The sequence below is a fragment of the Melitaea cinxia genome, chromosome 27 (genome assembly GCF_905220565.1).
Source record: "Melitaea cinxia chromosome 27, ilMelCinx1.1, whole genome shotgun sequence".
Classification (NCBI taxonomy): domain Eukaryota; kingdom Metazoa; phylum Arthropoda; class Insecta; order Lepidoptera; family Nymphalidae; genus Melitaea; species Melitaea cinxia.
Window position 1 is genome coordinate 7,976,800 of NC_059420.1, and position 23,031 is coordinate 7,999,830.

General features: G+C 33.8%; 2 protein-coding genes across 2 annotated transcripts; one reads left to right on the forward strand and one right to left on the reverse strand.

The window, feature by feature from the left end:
- Positions 1–4,171: 4,171 nt before the first annotated feature.
- On the reverse strand, positions 4,172–10,373 carry LOC123666752 (grpE protein homolog, mitochondrial). The gene is made up of 6 exons (XM_045600807.1): positions 10,216–10,373; positions 8,576–8,729; positions 7,461–7,574; positions 6,977–7,099; positions 5,511–5,594; positions 4,172–4,335 (listed from the first exon to the last, which is right to left on the reverse strand). The coding sequence occupies exons 1-6, from the start codon at positions 10,302–10,304 to the stop codon at positions 4,222–4,224; spliced, it is 678 nt and encodes a 225-aa protein (XP_045456763.1). The 5' UTR covers positions 10,305–10,373; the 3' UTR covers positions 4,172–4,221.
- A 422-nt stretch (positions 10,374–10,795) lies between these two features.
- On the forward strand, positions 10,796–22,431 carry LOC123666751 (pyridoxal phosphate phosphatase PHOSPHO2-like). The gene is made up of 4 exons (XM_045600806.1): positions 10,796–11,097; positions 18,548–18,736; positions 21,254–21,472; positions 22,131–22,431. The coding sequence occupies exons 1-4, from the start codon at positions 10,954–10,956 to the stop codon at positions 22,299–22,301; spliced, it is 723 nt and encodes a 240-aa protein (XP_045456762.1). The 5' UTR covers positions 10,796–10,953; the 3' UTR covers positions 22,302–22,431.
- The last annotated feature ends 600 nt before the right edge of the window (positions 22,432–23,031 follow it).

Consider the following 23,031-nt stretch of genomic DNA (forward strand, 5'->3'; position numbering starts at 1 on the left):
TCTATAAGGCTGTCATAGCATGACTATAATATCATGGCATGACTCAGTGAAGTGGATATCATCATGTGTTCACTGAGGGTTGGATCCAATTTAATTTTTTTCAAACCAAGTCTAATATAATTCAAAGCCCTTGTTTTAAAAAAAGTTCGTCCTCATTTTAATATATAGCCTATAAAAAATTGTTATAGGTTTTTTTCTTGTGATAGGATTCCTTGGTGAAATTGTAGGAAAGTGGACACGACTAGTATTGATAATTGACTTCCGACTTGTGAAAGTCAAAAAATATGAAAATTGTAACATAGTAATGCAAAATGGTATTCCATAGAAGTTTCAACATATTTCATTATTGTAATTTTAGTATTATATTTGGTTGATGTGTAAGAAAGCAGTCAACCTTAATTATCTACCTAGATATTCTAGGACTATTGCTGATGCATAGAATTTGCCTTAATATAGCCTACGTCATTCTAGACATTTTGAAATTTTTATATTGCTTTATTTGAAATAACTTCAAAAATACTAAAATAGTTATATACACGCAAAAAGGCATACGCATTCGTCCCGTAATATCCAATTGTTGGGCATAGACCTTTTTCGCTATGTAGGAGAAAGATATCAACGATTGAGAAACGATTACTATCACGTATTTATGATAACAACCGGGACCAACAGCTTAACATGCTCTCCGAGGCATGGTGGGGAGATCCACAAAGACAGACATACTAACCGGAAAGAAAGTATATAGTTTAATTTTGCACGCTTCAGCCTGTAATATCCCACTACTGGGCGTAGGCCTCTTTCCCCATGTAGGAGAAGGATCAGAGCTTAATCCACCACTTTGCTCCAATGCGGGTTGGCGGATGTATTCCCTACTACGAGTAACGATCGCTATCATGTGTATATGATAACGACAGGGACAGACGGCTTAACGTGCCCTCCGAGGCACGGTGGGGAGACCCACAAGGACTGCCCAAACACCCAGACCACGGCAAACACTTGTATGGCCAATACAAAATTTTGTCATGTGTGGGGATCGAACCCGCAACCGCCAGCGCAACAGATACAATCCATGGCTGTAACCGTTGCGCCAATGCGTCGTCATAATTTTGCACATAATATTGAAAAAAAAAATTCGTTTAAAGTTATTTATTCTCATTCTTGGACCTGACAGAAGTAATTTGAGAAGTTTCAGGACCCGATAGAAGTAATTTGAGAAGTGCTATCTAAGTTTATTGTGTAAAGGTTATGTTGTATCAACAATATTATTAAATGGGTGGATAGAATTAATAAAATTTTGAACCTATTTCAACAAAATATGTATTTTATGTTAATAGGGTAATTACTACGAATTATTAAAAGTATGTAATAATAACACGTTTTGTACAATTTTAACGAACACAAATAACTAGATCGCTAGTTTATCTAGAAAATTCTATAAGATAAGTTGTATTAATAAATTTAAGTCTGTCACCGTGGGTTAGAGGACAGTTATAATATATGTTAATTGATTTTTCTTACTAAAAATAACAATTTTGATGAGTTGTAAAAAGTTTGACAACTTTTCCAAAAAAAGTTTGACAACCTTTTTTCGTCTTGTCGAAATCCAATTTCTAGTAAGTAAAGTTAGATGGTGTATTGCAACGGTCTGTAAGTCGAGCAAAAGTCAGGACTTAAGTGATAGTGCTGTGTACGAGAAATAAAATTATGTGTAAGATAATACCGTTTTTTATTTAATAAAATTTTAACTAAAGACGTAAATTTTTTGTTTTTTACTTTATAAACCTGGTAATTTGGAGCTAAAATTACGTCTTCAATAAGTTATTCGTATAATCGTGCAAGCACGAAAATTTTTAATTACTATATGTATTTTGAGGAAGTATGAGAATCCTGTTTTTATAAGGACTTTGTTTCTCTCAGAATTTTCTTTGACCGAAGACTGACACATACATAATATTACGACGCGTTGGCGCAGCGGTCATAACACTGGCTGTTGCGCTGGCGGTCGCGGGTTCGATTCCCGCTCACGACAGACAATTGTATCGGCCATATAGATGTTTGTCGTGGTCTGGGCGTTGTGTTTGTATATTTATATTGTGTGTATATCCGGACCCCCGACACAGGAGAAAATCCTACTGGAGGCCGTTGAGTGTGAAGCGTTTATTAATTATTATTAATTTTCCATCAAGTAGTCAGTCAGTTCAGCCTATCGCAGTCCTACCCAAGTTCGAGCCAAACATCCCGGTTTTCCGCAATCCTCATCCAGCCATTACCGGCAATCTTATGTAAATCGTCGGTCCAACGATAAAGTACTATTAGTATAAGTATGGTCTGAAATGTGGAGGTCTCCGTATTTTATTATTATACTCTTTGGTGGAGGTAGTAAGACGAAAGCGTGATGATATCCGTGCAAAGTCAAACGGAATAAAAACTGAATAAACCTATAGTAACTATATTCTTATTGGTTGGGTTATGTATGTCAGAATATATGTAAAATTCTGGCTCAGGATTGCTTAATAAGAATGAATCCCTAAAAATGCATGAACGCCTTACGAACGACTACACCAAGTTTATCGTTAAGAAAAGGTTTGTATAAACGAAAATTAACAAATTAATAATAGATATATTCACAATAATTGGCGGCACGGTGTTCGCCAGATAGTGTTAAATAAAACAAAATATCAACAATAATCCAATTTATTTTCTATTACATTCACCCGCGCACATCAGCATACACACTAACAGACTACACACTACGAACCAATATTTTGGAATAAAAAACAAATCTATTTTTTTTTTATTACTATTATTACTATGAACTGCAAAATTCATAAATATTTATATTTAAAACCCTTTTCCGACGTTTTATAAAAAGGGAGTCCCTTTTTCGAAACTTAAAAACCGAACTATTTTGACGTAAATTGTTGAAAATAAACGCCATCTTTTTCATCATTCATTTCGCGCCAATTTTTTTTATTCGTAGAAAACTTTTGGGCGCTATTTTATTTTTAATTTTTTTGAACATATCGAAAGAAAATTATATTTTAAATATACAACCATATATAATTATATAAAGAATATTATTGTAACATTTAAAGAATAGAACAACTATGACAAAAAAAAGTACGTGATATAATGTGAGACCCCTGATATACGGGTAAAAAAAAACAAATGCATTAAATTATAACAAATTTTCTTAAAAACCTTCTGTAATATTGCTATTTTTCACATTTGGGACCAACTTGGGCAATTACTGCCATTATAGGTGGTCAAAACAAAGAAAAGTACCTGCATGGGCGTAAGTTTAACTATTTTAAAATCGAATAATATAGGTACTTGTATGTGTGTGTGTTAATTATTAAAGGAAAAGAAAATGTAATAAAAATAATAAATAAACGTGAATAGTATCTTGGAAGCGGAATGTACATCGCAATTTTGTAAGTCCAGTATTCGTGTTTTACTGAATTGTAAATTATCCATTCACGAAAAAGTATAATTAAAAATTCAATCAACGCTCTCACGCCTCTTCATTTAAAAAAATATTGATTGTTAACATTTTAAAATGAAGGAACTGGAGAGTAAAGTGTACCTACTTACAATTATTATTTATGTTCTAATTTTTTTTTTAATATTTTAAGAAAAAAAATTTTAGACATGCTTAAAAGTTATATACATAGTCTTATGCTGCTGTAAAATTTTCGATAATTTTTATTTATTCACTTACGCACGCTATACAATAAAATCATCAATATACATATATCAATACGTACGTACAAGTACATAAAAAAAATGTAAATATGAGCTTAGGAACAGACAACGTGTATGTTAATTGTTAAGATTATTTATTTATTTCATGAAATTAGTATAAATTGTTATATTTTATTCACCAGCTCCTTCATAATAATAATGATACCTACTAAGCACTTATTTTAACATAAGTTTTTAGTTTAATTGGTACATCTTGATGCTTTAAGGGCCGCTTTCACTTATTGTTGATAAAATTTGTATTGGAGATAAGTTACGAATAGACATTAAGAGCAGGAATTACAAACTGTTTCTCATTGATTAATAAACAACTTTAGTGAAATTCGTTAGTTATATCAAAGCTTTATCTGTAAGATACTAATCAAATAGTGTTATCGACAATCTGTGAAACTGACTCTAAAAATAAAAGTCAAGTCCAGTCAACGTTTATTCAAGTGCACAATATAAAGTTCATTCACACTAGGAGGAACCCTTAGCGACTCCCACAAGGGCCGGTCTCACACACCTCTCGTGCAGTTTGTATCCGACTTTGCTCACTGTTACCACTGTGCCAGGTTCGGCGCCTTCGACCTCCTGTGACATTGCAAATTATACATTTAGTATACGCATTGAATTACAAATTATACACATACGGGCCTGTTTCACCTGTTACGGAAGTTTATCCTGCAAATAAGTTACGGATAGACTTTAACAGCAGGAGGTGTAGAATAGGCCGTCAGAACCTGTTTCGTCTCAATTTATAATCTATAACTTTTAGACACACAATTGTAAATAGAAATTTTCCAAAAGTACAGTGGATTTCGGTGGCTAAAATCAATCATCATCATCATCATCATTACAGCCTATACAGTCCACTGCTATGGACATAGGCCTCCACAAGTTTACGCCAAAAATAACGTCAACTCATGTGTTATGCCCATTGTCACCACACTAAAAACAATAATATAATATAATGAAACAACTTTTTTCGGATTTTATCGCATCTTATTGGGTTTTTACATGCCCGACGTTTCGGATACTTTACAAGCAACCATGGTCACGGGAGGACGGGGGAAACGTCGGACATGTAAAAAAACCCAATAAACCGCGATAAAATCCGATAAAGTTGTTTTATTATAATGAGTGCAATTCGATTAAACATTAGAAAACAATAATAATATATCATAAACTTTTTTCCGTCGGATATCGTTATCTGCCAAATAGAGTTAACGGTAAATGGTAAAACAAGCCCTAAGTATACATATGAAAATTACAAATTATACTTCCACTACCTACATATGCAAGTAAAATCTCTTAAAAATATTGTCGAATGTAATATGTTTTTTAATTCCAAGTGTCATAATTCAGTAATAATAAATAAAGATAAAAATCAGTTAGAAATATTTCTGAGTGTTATTATTATTATTTTATTATTTATTTTTAAATTGATAACACATTATTTACTGCAAAATTATAATAAAATAGAGCACATATTATATGTAATAGCATTCTGAAATAAAGTGTGACAATTGGAATGGAGCTGAAATTTTAACAATTTATTTATGCAGTAAGTTTTTAATGTTAGTAAGTAGTAGTCGCTTTAAAATAGGGACAAACTTAAAATCATGACTTAGGAATTTACATAAGACTTGGTTTAATAGAAAACAAACTGGTACCAATAAAAAAAAAAAAAAAAAAATAGAGTGTGACCTCTTTCGAAAATTACTTACTGATAAATATAGTTTTGCAAAGTGCATTAATAGTGTTACCTGTTGGAAGAGCGCTTCGTGTAAGTTGGGGTCGAACTTCTCTCTTAACGGCGACACTGCCACTAAACCGTGTCTGCTAAACACCTGCAGATAAATATGTAATAAACTGTGTTAAGTGGTTTCACACGCTTTAATTTGATTAAAAAAAAAATGTCTAAAGCCTTCCTCGGTGATAGACTGGAATTAAAACTAGTAATTCCTGAAATTAGCGCGTTTCAACAAATTTTACAGTTTTATAAAATTAGTAGACACAAAGTTCCTTTTTGCTTTTATGTATATTTTTAATGAATGAAAAATAAAAAAAGCTATGTCCCAAGTGCATTATGCATTGTTTGAACCTCAAGTCTGGTTAAGACATGCAAATAATCTGATGAGCAATGACAATCTTAGCCTGGAGGAAAAAAAAGAAGAAAGAGGAAAATGTATCGCGGAGGATGTCAACATTTTATGCTAAATTATTACAATAAGTATTAATATTTCATTATGCATACATAATTAATGTTGTTTTATTGTTTGTAATGATAGAATGGGCCACCTGGTAATGAGCACACAAGTGTTGATGGAAGAAAGGACATTCCTCCTAAGGGTTTCTTCTAGTGAGATCCCACCTCCGCTTAGACCGTATGCTTCATGTCAGCACTGAGGTAGGGCTGATCACTCAATGACTCAATGATACTCAAAATCTCTCTCAGAAGATCAGAGCTAACTAATACTGCTTTCAAGCAGTGTTGTGTTCCTGTGGAGAGTAAGGTGACCAGAATTCCTGGGATGCGATGTAGGAGTCTATAAACGACGGTAATCGCTAACCATCAGGCGAGTCATACGTTTGTTTGTCGACCTTTGTGTGTAAAATAAGTGCTGTATTTTTCTTGACAAGTTCACCATAGACTGTCTTCTGAGATTTTTTTTTTCTGTATTCTATTATTATTTTCTTCTTTTTCTTTACAGACTTCTCAGCTTTAGATGACTCCATTAGCCTTTCGCCAATGACAAGTGCTAAAAGTGAATTACAAAAGTCCGGAGACAAGATCCGGTTTTGACAGTACAACAGTGGGTTCAGCCGCGGCTACTTGAAGTTGTTGTTCAATTCCACGTTTTTGCCAATAACAGTTTAATATCATTGATTTCAATAAACTTAGCTAAGAAAACACAAAAAAGTTGGTACAGCACGTGTTATCTCCTGACAACTCACGAATGCCCATGACTCATTAACAATGCACATTATTTAATCCTTCTGTTTTGTTTATAGTGAAAAATTGAACCTGCTGTATTTGTGAATGAAAATAACGTTTTAGTTGCAAAATATGAGTAAAATTTCTTGAGAGAAAAGTTGTAATAGTCATAGAATAGAATAAGGAAGAGACATACCACAGAGTACATATTACATGGATGGAAGATACAGATTATATATAGCAGGATTATTTGAATTACATCAGAACCAATATAAAATAAACAAGTCAACACACCTGCTGCAGCTGGGCCCTGGTGAGCTGGAGCCCGTCCCGCAGCGAGCGCAGCGCCGCGGGCGCGCCCTCCCCCTCCACCCCCTCGGGGACGCTCTCCGCTGCCACCGACAGTGTGTCCGCTACCTGGAACATTAAACTTGCTCTGAATTTACAGATAGCAATGCAAACAATTATTATCTCTTTCTAATTTGTTAACAACGACTCAAGTGTCGTGGTGCGCCATGTACGCGCCAAAACACTAGCGGTTATCTGGTTCGATTCCCACTCGGAGTGGATATTTGTATTTGTACTTCTCTTGTTACGTCTCTGTCTTTTAGGTTAAGCTGTCGGACCTCCACAACCAATAGTCATAATAGGGAATATCCGCATTGGAGCAGTGTTCTCACGTGGTAAAAGTGGCCTATGCCCAGCATTGGGTTGTACAGACTGACTCGCAGACATAAAATTTAAAAAAAATTGATAAGTATGTCCATAGTAAGCTTACATCTAACAAATCCTTGCAGAAGCTCTGAATGGCGAAAGATTTTGCATCTTCTACTTGTTTTAACATCCTCCTTCGCACATTCTCACCGTCTGCCAATGCTCGTTTGTATTTATCCTGGAATAGTAGCATTTCTATTATTATTATCTTACTAACCTGACAGTCATAGTTCTTACTTGGCAAACATTTGAATGTGTGACGTTTAAATATTTTTTTCGTTTTATAAAATTTTGAAAAAAAAAACTATCGAAATCGGTCCACCCAATTAAGTAATGAGGTAACACAAAAAAAAAGCAATGGTAAGCAACTGCTTACGTTATAGGTAACAGGTAACTGTTATAGCTACTTCTTTTGAAGTAAAACTTTACGCACGTTTGACTTGGGGAGTAAGCTGATGAATGCGTGACGCGAGCGTTACGAAAAGTGTGATCGGGGGAGGCAAACGGATGTTGAGAGGGAGATATAAGTTAGTGAAGGTAGAAAGAGAGAGTTACGTTTCGTAAGTTTTACTTCGGTCGTGTGGTCTTAAGCACACTCGTTTTTTTTTGTTTAAAATTTTATATTTAATTTACTTAATATTTCATTTTACAAGAATCTTCTATGTGGTGTAAGGAAAATTGAGCAGAATCAATTAAGCCGCTCTTGATTATTTCTAAAATTTATCACAGCACAAACAATACAGAAAAATCTCTACTAATATTATAAATGTGAACGTAAGTTTGTTTGTCATGCTTTCACACGAAAACTACTCAACCGATTGTCATGAAACTTTGTACACGCATTCTTGGAGGTATTAGAAGTAGCATAGGATCCTTTTTATTAAAAAAAAATGCTAGCGAAGCCGCGGGTAAAAGCTAGTAATTAATAAATTAAAAATAATGCAAGTCATAATGCAATTATTTTTTAAATTATATATCTATATAAATAAATAAATAAATTGCTAATTGGGTTGTTATAGACAAAAATTCGAAACTGGCTTGAACAATTGTAAATGGATAAATGGTGTACTGGTGGTGGTCTAGTAGTTGCCTTAACACGGGCAATTGGTGGTTCGATTTCCGCTCAAATCAGATTGAGATAATTTAGGAGTAAAATTTCCAGTTGAAATCTATACTAACATCATAGTCCTTTATCTGTTCCTTAAGTGAGCTGACTTCTGTGGTCAGAGCTTCGATCTGTTTGTGACACTCTTCAATAGAGGCTGGAAGGTTTTTATTATTAGCCTCTGACTCTGCAGTCTTCTCTTCTGTGCTGTATTTACACACTGTCCCTCTGAAATTAGGAAGAAAAAACTTAACATTTCTATTACTACTTAATTGTTATTTCTTTTCTGATAGATCTGATGAGTACTTTTTGAGTTATTTGTAATAATACGTATTTACTTGACTATTTTTTCGTTTACCTACGTTGTATTACTGGTCGACGTAACTGAAGTTGGTTTTTTTTTGTTTCGTTTATGAGCAAAAACGATTATCTAGAAGAAGCTACAATGATATAATCATAATATTTGAATATCTTATTAATTATGTACTTTGAACTTGATAAGAGGTTAAGCTAATTCGTTAACAAGTTTTATATAACAACCATAATGTTTTCAAGTTCATGGTCACTAACTTCAATTTAGGGATAAGATAGGTTTATAAATGGAATTAAATTACAGTGCAGGCTACCTAGCATTCATTTTTTATTTACGTATATTATATTTATGTCATGTAGCAACACACATCAGACACACGGCATGTCACATCAACACATCACACATTTATAAAATATTCATATATAACTTATAAAATCGTTTCCGGACTTATACACTTTCAGTAGGTACTTGTCATTGGCAAAATCATCGGCGAAAAGCTGATGGAGCCATAGTCTTTAAAAAAGAAGAAGAAGAACTTATAAAATATTATAATATATTTAATCAAACATATCCACATCATTTGACATGAATCGTCTAGAACACAGTTACCGCACATGATCAGAAATTTTGACAAGACAGACTTGATAGATATAGTTTTTGAAGTGAAAGATTTTATAAAATATAGCTAAGTAGTTGTTTATTAGTTAAAACTGCTTCTATTTGACTGATTTTTTCTATTGCTATAACTTCTAAACAACTGCATTAAATTTTATAATTCTTTCTTGTATTCGGTATTTTTAGAGATGTGCGTATAAAAGTAAAATAAAATTTATAAAGTTTCAAATTCACACAATTATTTTAGATATTATTGTGACAAGTGTGTGGTGAAAATTTCATACATAATATAAGGGTGGGAAACACACACTTAACTTTTACTTAGAATGAATCGCTACATACTCAAAAAACCCATTGAAAAACAATGATAATAAACATGTTGTTTCTGAGAAAACTATTGATTGAATATTAGAAATCTTAGGTTTATTGAAGGCCTCTCATACGCGGTTTAGTCGAAAGCTCAGTATCTACTATGTCAAGTGCTACATAAAAAAAGTATTTTCATTTTTGCTTAGGTCTGTTACTGGTCTGGTACTGTCATAATACTATTAAATACCGTTTTCCGTTTTAAAAAAATTAAACACTCATTGAAGAAAATGATGAAATAGTTCTACGAATTACAATTACAATTAAAATAAAAAGAGAGTAGTTTATATAAAAAAAAATAAAAAATAAACAAACTATCGAGTTTTATGTGACAAATAAAATGGTTTTGCGTATCCTATAAGTTTTTATATCACACTGAAATATAAATTTTTAGGTTGGATAGAGTTGCGCAACGGTTACCTGTAAATATTCGTTCTTAAAGTCCTTAAGGAAGATTCTGTAACGTATTGCGCTAGTCTGGCCACGGAATACACTTTTAAACAAGCCATTTTTATTTATTATATTAATTTACGAATTAATTTATAAAATTTAACATATGAGGTTATGTCGGAATTCCTTATCTGTCATTTAACATTTACTTTTCTTATGTCACAGATGGGTAAAGAGTATACAGCTTAAAGAGTAAAGTAAATAATGTGTAAAGAATTAAAGATATTTATAAAATAATGTCTTGAAAAAAAACAGCTTAGTCGCTATACAAAGTTAAAACAATTGAAAAAATATTGCTAAAATAAATAAATAAATCTTATCCTCGAAATAAATTATATATTACTTACGATACAGGTTTATAATATTTCACGTGAAAAATATTAAAATCTTCTAAAAAAAAAGTAAGGACAGACTATATAAAATCAGATTTAAAACTATGAAATAATGAAACAAAAATGTATTGTAGCATTATTTAAGCAGACTATCCGAACGAACGTCAAATGAAATCCAAAATTGCGTCAAACTAAATGAAAAATGTCAGTTCAAAAAACCTTGAACTATTACGGAAAACTGTATAAAAATTCACCATGACAAAACTATTATGTCAGAGCCCCAATTTTCGTGAAAGCCTGACCTTGTCTCGCTATCAGGAACGAACTCAGCAGTATATCGGTGAACGCGGCTGAGTGCGCGCGCGGATTTTGAAACATGGCATCATTAGCTGTCTTTGATTTCGACCGTACGATTGTTAACGACGATTCCGATGCGACGATTATTAATAGATTACGCGAAAAAAAACCGCCACCCGAATGGGAAGCTGGCAGTCATGACTGGACTCCATACATGAGTAACGTATGTCATTTTTTATTAATTAATAACCTATATTTGTGAATAATATTTTTGAGTCTGTTTAAAAAAAAAATATAGTATCTCCCCAATCATTAAGGTTTTCAGGTAATACGGTAATAATGAGATAAATAAAATAGTCAAATAAAATTGTAAAAAAAGTTTTCTATAATTTTTAAAAAATATTACTATTATCTCTGAATATGGATGAAGGAGGATACATAAAATACCATAAATCATAAGTGTATCCACGGTGAAGCAAGATGGAGTATTTGTCTCCTATGACTCAAGTAATTACAGAATTTTTAGATTTATAATTTAAATTTTAGATGAGCCAAAATTTTTGCAATCTATTATTAAAGTAGTGTGGTTAGCAGAGCTAAAAAAAATAATTTATATTTTCTGTTACGTTGGTGTTACGTTACTTATTGAATGTTTTATATTTAATTTAATCTGCCCACCCTTTACAAAATTCTGAAGACGCCCTCGCCACAAATATTGCATACAATTGGTGTGTATTGCATCATTTTATTTGCTTTGACCAATCGATTGGAGAATTATTAACTATAATTAAAAAAAAAAAGTTTTGTAAACTCACATAAATATATTTTGTTCAAAGTAATTATCTTTGAAGGACAAAGTCGCAGGCAAAAGCTAGTAAAATATATTTATTATGGAGTTGGGGACAACTGCTGTGCTTAATAAAATATTTTCAATAGAGCCAAGTTCAAAATGGAATTACATTTAATGTCTTCCCCTAACAGTTACATTTTTTCAATTAGCTTATAAAAGTATCCCAAACAGAAATAAATAATTTTTTCATATAATTCACAAAATGACTTATTTTACCTTTCCATAATAAAAACACAAATATCTTTAGATCCTTCTCCTATGTGGAGAAAATGACCTATGCCCAGCAGTGGTATGTTATAGGTGTAATCGTGAAATAAATTTAGAAACACTTCTTTCTTTAAAGTCGGTTAAAATCAATATTCTGATGCAATTCCAAAAATAAAAGATGACATTATATATTCATAGCAATGACATACGATGACTTGTGTATGACTCAGAGTAATTGGTAACAGGTAATTGTTGTCTCATTACAAATAATTACAACTTGATGGATGGCAATAAACAGACGTCATCTTGAACTTAGAAGTAATAATTATTTGATTATTTTAAATTTTGCTCATAGTAATTTGTAACAAGTGTAGAATATGTGGGTAGGTGAAAAAAGAAATTAAGTTTCTAAATATAAACTCGATTTACTTATTGGTGTTTTATAATTGAATATTACAAATTGCTTTAATTTGTAATATTTAATTATAGGGATTATTAAGGATTAGATTCCAATTTTATTAGCAGGCGAAAAATCATTATAAAATGTTTGTGATCATAACATACTGGGGGTGCATTACATGTCCTCTAAAACGCAGGGATTAGATTTGAAAGAACATAAATGTGTTTGCAGGCAAATGAAAAAAAAAACGACTTCAATTACGACTTCATTGACGACGACAAGTAATACAACGTAGATAGACGAAAAATAGTCAAGTAAATGCACATTATCAAAGATTACTCCAAAAGTTGTAATCAGATCTCGATGAAATTTAAATGTGACTACATGATAAACATCGGCTTTCGATTAAATTAAAAATCATAATAATTGGTACACCCAGTAAAAAGTTATGCGGATTTTCGAGTTTTCCTCGATTTCTCTGGGATCCCATCATAAGATCCTGGTTTCCTTATCATGGTACCACACCAGAGATATTTCCTTTTCAACAAAAAAAGAATTATCAAAATCGGTTCATAAACGACGAAGTTATTCCCGAACATACATAAACAAAAATTATATATATATTGTAATAATAATAAATTTATTGTTTGATATTTAAAAGTACCCTACAATTGTAAACTATGTATGTAGTAATTGTAAAGTGTAAAGCTATATTATTTTGACCTTTCGTCCAGAAGACGCGATTTGTGTGCTTGACAAAATCCACGCCTGCACTCCTTTCGGGGTTCACTTCGATTCTCCATTTCCTAAGCCACGCGCCGAGGGCGGTGATCGCGGATTGGAGTCGAGAAGTTATAGCCTCGACGAGGTACTTGACGTAAAGAAATTGCCGTGTCGTCGGCGAATTCGGCTAATTTGGTGGCTTTATTTCTGGGAATCGGGATGTTATTCGTGTAGAAAATTGGTGACAGCACCGAGCTCTGAGGGATAGGACGGGGCGAGGAACAGAGTGCCGTCTACCCGGCATGTGTAGGCAAAGGAGTACTCATATATTTGTATTGGAGTCTGAAAGTTAGATCAGAATTTCACGAGTTGTGTAAAAATGTTGATCGTATTGTTACCCTTAAGTTGTTATAATTATGCTACTGACTTATTTTTTATGTTGAGAGCGTACGATGTCGAATGCCGGTGTGCGAATAAATCAACGAATAAAATAAACAAAAAAATATATACCATCCGGTACTGACCTCGATCTGACCTAACCTTGACCTTAGTCGTGGAAGGTGTGTAGTGTTTCCAAATTAATGAACGATGGTTATGGATGTTTTATTTTGAAGTTCAACAGGTTTTATCTGGATTGGTCTGAGTAGAAGGGCAGTGTTTATGAGTTAGATAAAACTTATTACATTAAGTATCTTTATCATATAATAAAAAAATATAACGCAAACCTATATATCTAAAATAGAGCGAATCCCAAATCTAAATAAAAATTTCCTTAATCGAGATTAATTCTTAAAATACTATTTTCGGGAGAATCCCAATTTGACGTAAATTTCCAGGTTTTTAGAAGTGGCTTCGGTAATTTAAGCGATGGCATCCCTAGTAACGTATTTGGGACGCTTAAGTCACTGTAATGTTTTTTATTGCTACTTTATTTGTAATTAATAAAATCACTATTCTTAATAATTGTGTTTGCTCGCAAACGAAAAAAACCGACTTCAATTACGTCGACGAGTAATGCAACGTAGATCGACGAAAAAATAGTCAAGTAACTACGCGTTATCAAAGATTACTCAAAAAGTAGTTTTAAGATCTCGATAAAATTTATATGTGACCACATGATAAACATCAGCTTTCGATTAAATTAAAAATTATCAAAATCGGTACACCCAGTAACAAGTTATTGCGGATTTTCGATAATTTCTCTCGATTTCTCTAGGATCTCTTTATCAGATCCTGATTTCCTCATCATGGTACCACACTAGGGATATCCCCTTTCTAACAAAAAAATAATTATCAAAATCGGTACATTCAGTCTTCACTTCGAAGATTCCGCAATGCTTGAAAACAAAAGTCTTCGAACAATGCGTCCTGCCTGTGTTAACATACGCAGCCGAGACGTGGACACTGACGAAGGGACTGGTCCACAAGTTTAGGGTCGCTCAACGTGCAATGGAACGGGCTATGCTTGGGGTTTCTCTTAAAGATAGGATTAGAAATGAGACTATCCGCGAGAGAACGAAAGTAACCGACGTAGCCTACAGAATTAGCAAGTTGAAGTGGCAGTGGGCTGGTCATTTGTGTCGCAGGACCGATGGCCGTTGGAGTAGACGGGTCCTAGAGTGGAGACCGCGTCTTGGCAAACGCAGTGTGGGACGTCCTCCGGCCCGTTGGACCGACGATATACGTAAGATTGCCGGTGTCGGCTGGATGAGGATTGCGGAAGACCGGGATGTCTGGCGCGACCTTGGGGAGGCCTATGTCCAGCAGTGGACTGCGATAGGCTGAAGTGATGTACATTCAGTAGAAAGCTATGCGGTATAATACAACGTAGGTCGACGAAAAAAGCGTCAAGTAAAAACGCATTATTAGATATAACTCGAAAAGTAGTTGTTAGATCTCAAATAAATTTAAATGGGACCAATTGACACACACCACCTATCGATTAAAAAAAAAATTGTCGAAATCGGTCCACCCGGTCAAAAGTTCTGATGTAACATACATAAAAAAAATACAGTCGAATTGAGAACCTCCTCCTTTTTTGGAAGTCGGTTAAAAAAATCTATACAAGCAAAAACGTTGTACAGTTGAGTTGAAATAAATATTCAATGAGTCCTTTCGCACGCCACATACTTCCTTTTTTGTACGTCCTAAGATTAACTGGTATGGCATGCTTTTGGCACTATTAATTTATTATGTCCTATAAAAAATAGATTGCAAATAAAGAAAAAACAAAATAAATATGTCTATTAAGGTCTGAGTCTACAGATTAGAGGTTAAAGATAGAAGGTTTTGGGTGACGTGGAATTCTCAACATCCTTTCATTTATGGGTTTACCAATTTGAGGCACAGAGCCTAAATTTCCTCTGTAATATTCTGGAAATCGTTATTATAATATTATAATGAACATACAACCACTGTCTATCTAAATCCTCTGATAAAACTCTCATAACTGGGATCAACGACGAGCTTCTGGGTATTGGAATATTTCAACTATCTATAATAATCTTCTACCTATATAAATAAAAATGAATGTTGCTAAGCGTATATATAACTCGAGAATGGCTCGACCAATTTGCTCGGCTTATTTTTTTGTATGTTCCTTAAGGCCCACGGAAGGTTTTAATACTAAAAAAAAAAAAATCCTATTAACTGTTGTCACAACGAAGTCTGTCTGGGCAGCTAGTGATATAATAAAAATTATTATTGAAAGCTTAGTTGACTCGAATAAAAATAGTAACCATCCGTAGGGATCATCAGACAGACTTTTAACTGTCGTCCCTGCTCTGTAAAAAAAATATTCACAATGTTCGTAACATTGGCCGTAATAAGCTAAATTCGTCTCTGAAAAATTAAACTTATTTTTGTTACCTTTTTGTTTACCTTTTTAATCGACTTCAAAGAAGGTTACTCAATTCGACCGTATATATATTATATGTATGTTCGGGCATAACTTCGTCGTTTATGAACGAATTTTGATAATTCTTTTTTTGTTGGAAAGGAGATATCCCAAGTGTGGTACCATGATAAAGTAACCAGGATCTGATGATGGAATCAGAGAGAAATCGAGGGAACCCTCAAAAATCGTAGTGACGTCTAGCGCATTTGTAAATTTTGTAAAACTTGTCGATGTAATTGAAGTCGGTTTTTTTCGTTTGCGAGCAAACACAATTATTTTATATTTATAGTCTGTTCATAATTTCATAACTTTTAAAAGCGTAGGAAACGTGTGCTATATTTGTTTCAAAATAGGGATTGAATCATCTCACTGAATTATGGTGTTGTCGACTTTTTTACAATCTTTTGACCATCTGTCTGTCTGTATATTTGTTTCTACATAATGTATAATCTACTGTATGAAATTGGTACGATTTTCGTATTTATAGTTCCAAAATTATGGAATAAAATCTGGTGTAACTATTTTAGAACGAACCCGTATCTGGTACACATCGGCCAGTTACCGACTACCACCTATTACACCAACAACTAGCCAATGTGTCGTTAAAATCTTACAAATAAATAAATACATAACTAAAAATAATTACTTTGCCATTGAATTATCTAAAATCAAATCGCCTTGAACTTAGTATCTGCAGACTATTAGGTAGATTACGAGGTCAGTGTGAAACGACTGCAGCCCAAAAGCCCGAAGTTTGGAAATTTGCCAAAACTTTAGCCGAAGATATATTCTGCGATTTTTTTATTCCCACACCATGTCTTGTGATGGTGTTAAAATAGATTTCGGGCCACATTGTCGTCATTTCCTGAAACTTGGAATAAATGCGAATGATTTCAAGGTCTTTTTTTCAGGTGTGTATATTTTTTAATCAATGGAAATATTTCTCTTAAATACGGTTTGTGATTGGTATATAAATCATCATCATCATCATCATCATTTCAGCCTATCACAGTCCACTGCTGGACATAGGTCTCCAAAAGTTCACGCCAAAAATAGCTTGAACTCATGTGTTTGCCCATAGTCACCACGCTGGGGTTGGTGACCGCAGGGCTAGCTCTGTCGCACCGAAGACGCTGCTGTCCGTCTTCGGCCTATGTATTTCAAAGCCAGCAGTTGGATGGTTATCCCGACATCGGTCGGCTTTTTAAGTTCCAAGGTAGTAGGGGAACTGTGTTATCCCTTAGTCGCGTCTTACGACACCCACGGGAAGAGATGGGGTGGCTATATTCTTTAATGCCGTAGCCACACAGCATGTATATAAATATTTACCCTGTTTTGTCTTATAAATATACTAGTGAACTCTATCCGTCCATATTTTTTTACACGATAAGTAATCACCGACGCATCATATACAAAATCTTCTCCGCAACACGCCGCATCTTATGGTATTAGTATTATTCCGATCGGTTCAGTAACTATCGCAGTATAACCGAAAAACAAAAACCGGCTGTCCATTTATTTGTATAGACTTTAGGAAGCATTTTATAGATAAAAGCCTGGTTAATAAACACAATCTAGCCTAGGGGAGAGAAGGGGGAGTCCCCTTCTCTCCCCCCCCAGATATATAAAGGTAAGAAATATTAGCTTCTGCATATTTTTCCTAATATGGTTACGAATTAAGAAAAACAACAGCTCAAAATTTTTGCAAAATCAAGCTTTTATTGTGTAGATTTTTTCGTCAAAATTTTACTTTCGAGAAATTCTGTTAAAGCTAATGCGCAATTTTATCATCGTCAAGACGTTAACAGCTCATTACTTAATTGCCGCAGATTTAAAACATTTTAATAGTATTAAAACGAGTACCTAAATCAGCACTAAGGCAGAATGACGTATTCTGACGTAATAGTGCAAGAATTGCTTGTGAGGTGTGCACACATACACATATGTGTAATGTGAGAGAGTCTATAGGTTATTTATATGTAGATCACACCACATGTCTTAAAATCTGAAATGACTTAACGACACTAATATTCCACAGTTGTTAGTACAAATGTGGAATATTTGTACCTTGCGCTTTGTTAGTACAAGTGTTGCGGTTTCACCCGCGTAATCTCATGGATAGGTAGAATATTATAGATATCTATACATCTCTACAAATAAATAAAATTGGATTGTCTGTTTGTAATATTAAAATAACCGCTTTTTTTACTGAATTCATATGGATATATACACAGTACATATATCAAAATAACATTTTTTTGCAATTTTTGACTATCTGTCTGTCTGTTTGTTCCGACTATTCGGGATTCTAGACGTTCGGAAGTATTCGCTTACATACATTTTGAGCCAGTCTCCATCAGTTGTGGATAACATTGATTGACGGATGACGAAACGAAGTTGAGAGGGAGATATGAGTTAGTGAAGATAGAAAGAGAGAGAGTTACGTTTCGTAATTTTTACTTTTTTTTTTTTAAATTTGTCGTCGCGCGGTTTGCGCATATGCCACTAACAAAAGCAGGGAAATGTTTATCAAGATTTGAAGTAATTTTACTTCAGTCGTGTAGTCTAAAGCACATTCGTTTTTTAAATTCTTCCAGGTGTTCGAACACGCGTACTCCGCTGGATTACATCCGGACGACATCCTGGACAGCATAGCCTCCATGCTCCCCAACCCTGGCATCGTCGAGTTGATCACAACCCTCCATGAAGAAGGATGGGACGTGCTCGTGCTGACTGATGCGAACAGTGTATTCGTCAAACACTGGCTAAAAGAGCACGGGTTACAAGTAAGTTAAATTACAGAATTTTTTTTTTTTTAAGAAATTGCCATGTACGCGCTTAAACACCGGCGGTTTGGATCAAAATCAAAATCAAAAATAGCTTTATTCAAATAGGCTCCAAGAGCACTTTCGAATCGTCAAATTAAAACTTTAAAAATACCGTGTAAGTGAAGCTACCACCGATTCGGAATGTACATTCTGCAGAGATGAATCGGCAAGAAACTCCGCAGTTACTCTTTTGAAAATAAAATATAAACTGTGTTTTGGCACAAAATTAGTAACATGTTGCATGAAATACAGCGTCACTAAGTCCACACATCTTTATCAACTATGTAATCCTGCACCGAGTAATAAGCTTTATCTATTAATTTTTTTTTTAACCTTGTTGTCCACTCGGGATGGGTATTTGTATCTACTAATATTTTTTTCCGGTTTGGATGTCTGTCCTTGTGGGTCTCCCCGCCGTGCCTCGGAGAGCACGTTAAGCCGTCGGTCCCGCTTGTTATAATATTCACTTGATATCGACAGTAGGGATATATTATCCGCCAATCCGCAGTGGATAAGCGTGGTGGAGATCCTTCTACATGGAGAAAGAAGCCTATGCCCAGCTGTGGGATGTTACAAGCTGAATCGTGATCATTAAGAAATGTAAATCAATATACATATAATAAAAATGTAACGGATCGCTGTCTGTACATGGAAAATATATGAGAAAAAAATATATTTGGGATCTTTTTCAACGCAAATAGCACACAAAACTAGTAGTATGACTAGCCCGTTGGCGCAGTTTGTAGTGACCCTGCTTCCTGCTCCGGGGGTTGTGGGTTCGATTCCCACCCTGAGTCTGGGTGTAATGTATATATTTATTTATATATTTATATATGTATTATTTATAAGTATGTTTATCAAAAAAAAAATGTAGCTATACCAGTCGGCTGTTACCTATAACACAAGCATTAAATTGCTTACCTTAGGAACAGACGACCGTGTGTGTATTGTGTGATATTTATTTATTAAAAAAAAAAAAAAACAATAATTGCTGATCTCAGGTACTAGTGGTTCGATTTGAAAAATTCTTTCAGTGGATTCCCATTTATCGAGGAAGGCTATATAATATTTTAGTACCTCTTCTTAAATTAACGTGGTTAAAACCGCGGGACAAATCTAGTTAATGATAAAGATGAAATACACAGGCAGAAGACGGGCAGCAGCGTCTTCGCTGCGACAAAGCCAGCCCTGCGGTCACCAACCCGCCTGCCCAGCGTGGTGACTATGGGCAAAATACATGAGTTCACGCCATTTTTGGCGCGAACTTGAAGAGGCCTATGTCCAGTAATGGACTTTTATGGGCTGAAATGATGATTATGCTGATAGTTTTATGTTAAAGAGTAATTACGGATTTTTTACTCGATTCTTCTCTGTAGAATCTACACTAAATCGGCGGTAACCATAATAACTAATAATTTTTAAAACCGGTAACCATAATAATGTAAAATGACGTGCTTTTGAAGCCTCGGTAATAGTTATTTTTTATTTTGACATAATATGGAATTGGAAACCCCCTCCTTTTATGAAGTCTGTTTAAAACCTTAATTTTAGTGACTCTTAACCACGCACACAAATGTAAATTATGTGTTTTATGGCGTAAGTGTGAACCTTGTGACGCTCTAACTCAATTATCCAGTTTCCGCGAAATCTCACTGTCTTATTTAAGTACACATCTTTATGAATTATGTAACTGACTGAGAGATCTATATTAGTAAAAATAAATCGTTGTAATGTATGAAAAATCGTAATGTATGGACGCGCATTATTTTCGAACGACCGTATCAAATTAGGTTTTTTGTTAATATTATTTATTGTCACGACAATGTCTGTAAGAGAAAATTAAAAAAATATATATATATTCACGAAAAAAAATGGCTGTATAAATATTTCTGGTCTAGTTTGTAATACGAAAAAAATCTGTTGGATAATAAAATCGAGAGCCTGTTATACTGGTTGCTGATAGTTTATCTGGCACATAAGGTGCTTATGGGTAGGTAGTTTTCCAGTGCTTCTCATCAAAATCTAAATTCTGAATCAGTCATAGCTTACACAACAATTTGTTTCTTCTGAATTCTTTTTTCATCAATGCAGGAAAAGAGAATTAATTTTAGGATGTAATTAATTCATTAAATAATTGTTATTGCTAGCAAACAAAAAAGCCGACTGCAATTACATCGACAAGTAGTACAACGTAAGTAGACGAAAAAAATTAACAAACGTACTAGTCGCCACTGCGATTTTCGAAAGTTCCCCTCGATTGCTCTAGGATGCCATAATCAAATTCAGGTTTCCTTATCATGTTACCCTACCTTATGGATACCTTATTTCCAACAAAAAAAACCCATAAAAATCGGTTCATAGTCAACAAAATTATCATCATATAAAAACACACACACATATATATATATATACGGCCGAATAGAGAAATCTCAATTTTTGAAGTCGGTTTAAAAATCACCATAATTTACTTTCAAGGATGCAGTAAAAGAAGTCGTAACAAACCGGGCGTTTTGGAAGAACGATCGTCTATACATCGAACCCTGCATGCACCAGACGTCTTGCCCGAGATGTCCGAGTAACTTGTGCAAGTCGCTCGCCCTAGCGCAGTGGTGCGATTCGAAGAACTACCAGCGATACATTTACAGCGGGGACGGCAGGAACGATTACTGCCCAGCGACGAATTTGCCGGCAAATGTGAGTATTACAAAAAAAAAGACTTTTTTGACGTCGTCAAGTATTATATATACTTTATTGCACTCAAAAATACATATAGAAACATAAAATAATAGTAAGGTTTATGGCAAAGGTGGACTTATCTCTGAAAGAGATTTCTTCCAGTCAACCCATGGTCATGAGTAAGTGTTTCATATAGCGAGGCAAACATATTAGTATTCATTAAGAAGAAAAATAAAAAAATTAATATAAAAAAAACACCAAAGAAAAAAAGAGATAATAAAATTTATATATATACAAAAATGTAACATACTACATATTAAAAAATACATATAAAGATACATACCAAAATACAAATATACTTATACATAAACATATACTTAATCACTATAATATACAAGTAAATACATACATATTATACAAGTATGGTAGAACAAACACTATTTGGGTAACTTCAAAACCACTCGTTAGATCTCGTTCAAAATTAAATGGGACCACACGATAAGCCGCTTTGAAATAAGATAAGGATCACCCAAAATCGATTCCTAATAAAAAGTTACGAGGTACACACATAAAAAAACTCAGTCGAACTAAGCACATCTTCCTTTTTTTTTTGAAGTCTGTTGATAAAGTGTGTTCTAAACCTAACCTAATTTGCGTATTAAATATTCATTTACAGGCGATCGTATTTCCTCGTCGAGGCTTCCCCATGTACGACCTCATCAAGAAGACCATGTCGTCTATCAACCCTCAGATAAAAGCCAAGGTCGTGCCCTGGGACGACGGTTTCACGATAATGGATGAATTGTTCCCGGGGAAGTCCCAAGTGTTTAAAAAAAGTAAAGCTTAAGGGTTTAGTAACACACATGTAAGGAATACTATGTTAATTAAATTTTTGAGTGTTATTTCGTTTTTAAGGGAAAAGTACTTATAATACTTTAGAATATTGAAAAAATAAAAAGTATTTCAGGTTTACATAATTATGTTTTTTTGGTATTTATGGGTTTTAAAGGGAGCTTGTAAATTATTTTGATATTATTGTCCTAAAAATCTTTAGAAACAACAAAGTTTTTAGGTTTATAATAATATACGAAGAACCTAAATATACTTCTGAAACTTGTGCGAAGTTTATGTGCCCTTTACTAGAGTGGCTCCTTTAAAGTTACGATGATCAAGATGGCAAAGTATTCCTTAGAAGTGTCGACAATATAGTTATTTTATTTATTTTTGTATTACGTAATTATATGCTTGTTCAGGATGCACGTGGATGAAGATCTCTAAAACTTTTTTTTTAGAAAATATTTTCTGTGTTAGTTAGACCAAATTTATTTTAAAATAAATAAAGGTCTACAAACATTCTGTATTTAAAATATATTTTTATCATGAAAAGCCAGTCCATAAAATTAGAAAAAATAAAAATATTTTAATTTTATATTGTAACACTGAAATGTCACATTGACGTTTGACAGTCAGTATAGTCTATGTAAACGATATGACAAATATAAGCGGCTTAACCCACTATTGTACTGTCAAAAACGGACCCTGTCTCCGGACTTATACACTTTCAGTACTTGTCATTG

Coding starts and splice junctions, on each gene's coding strand:
- LOC123666751 (XM_045600806.1), top strand. CDS start 10,954: ATGGCATCATTAGCTGTCTTTGATTTCGACCGTACGATTGTTAACGAC. Junction 18,737..21,253: donor TAAAAGAGCACGGGTTACAA/GTAAGTTAAATT, acceptor TTTACTTTCAAG/GATGCAGTAAAAGAAGTCGT. Junction 21,473..22,130: donor CGACGAATTTGCCGGCAAAT/GTGAGTATTACA, acceptor ATTCATTTACAG/GCGATCGTATTTCCTCGTCG.
- LOC123666752 (XM_045600807.1), bottom strand. CDS start 10,304: ATGGCTTGTTTAAAAGTGTATTCCGTGGCCAGACTAGCGCAATACGTT. Junction 7,575..8,575: donor AACAGATAAAGGACTATGAT/GTTAGTATAGAT, acceptor CTACTATTCCAG/GATAAATACAAACGAGCATT. Junction 7,100..7,460: donor TCTGCAAGGATTTGTTAGAT/GTAAGCTTACTA, acceptor TTAATGTTCCAG/GTAGCGGACACACTGTCGGT.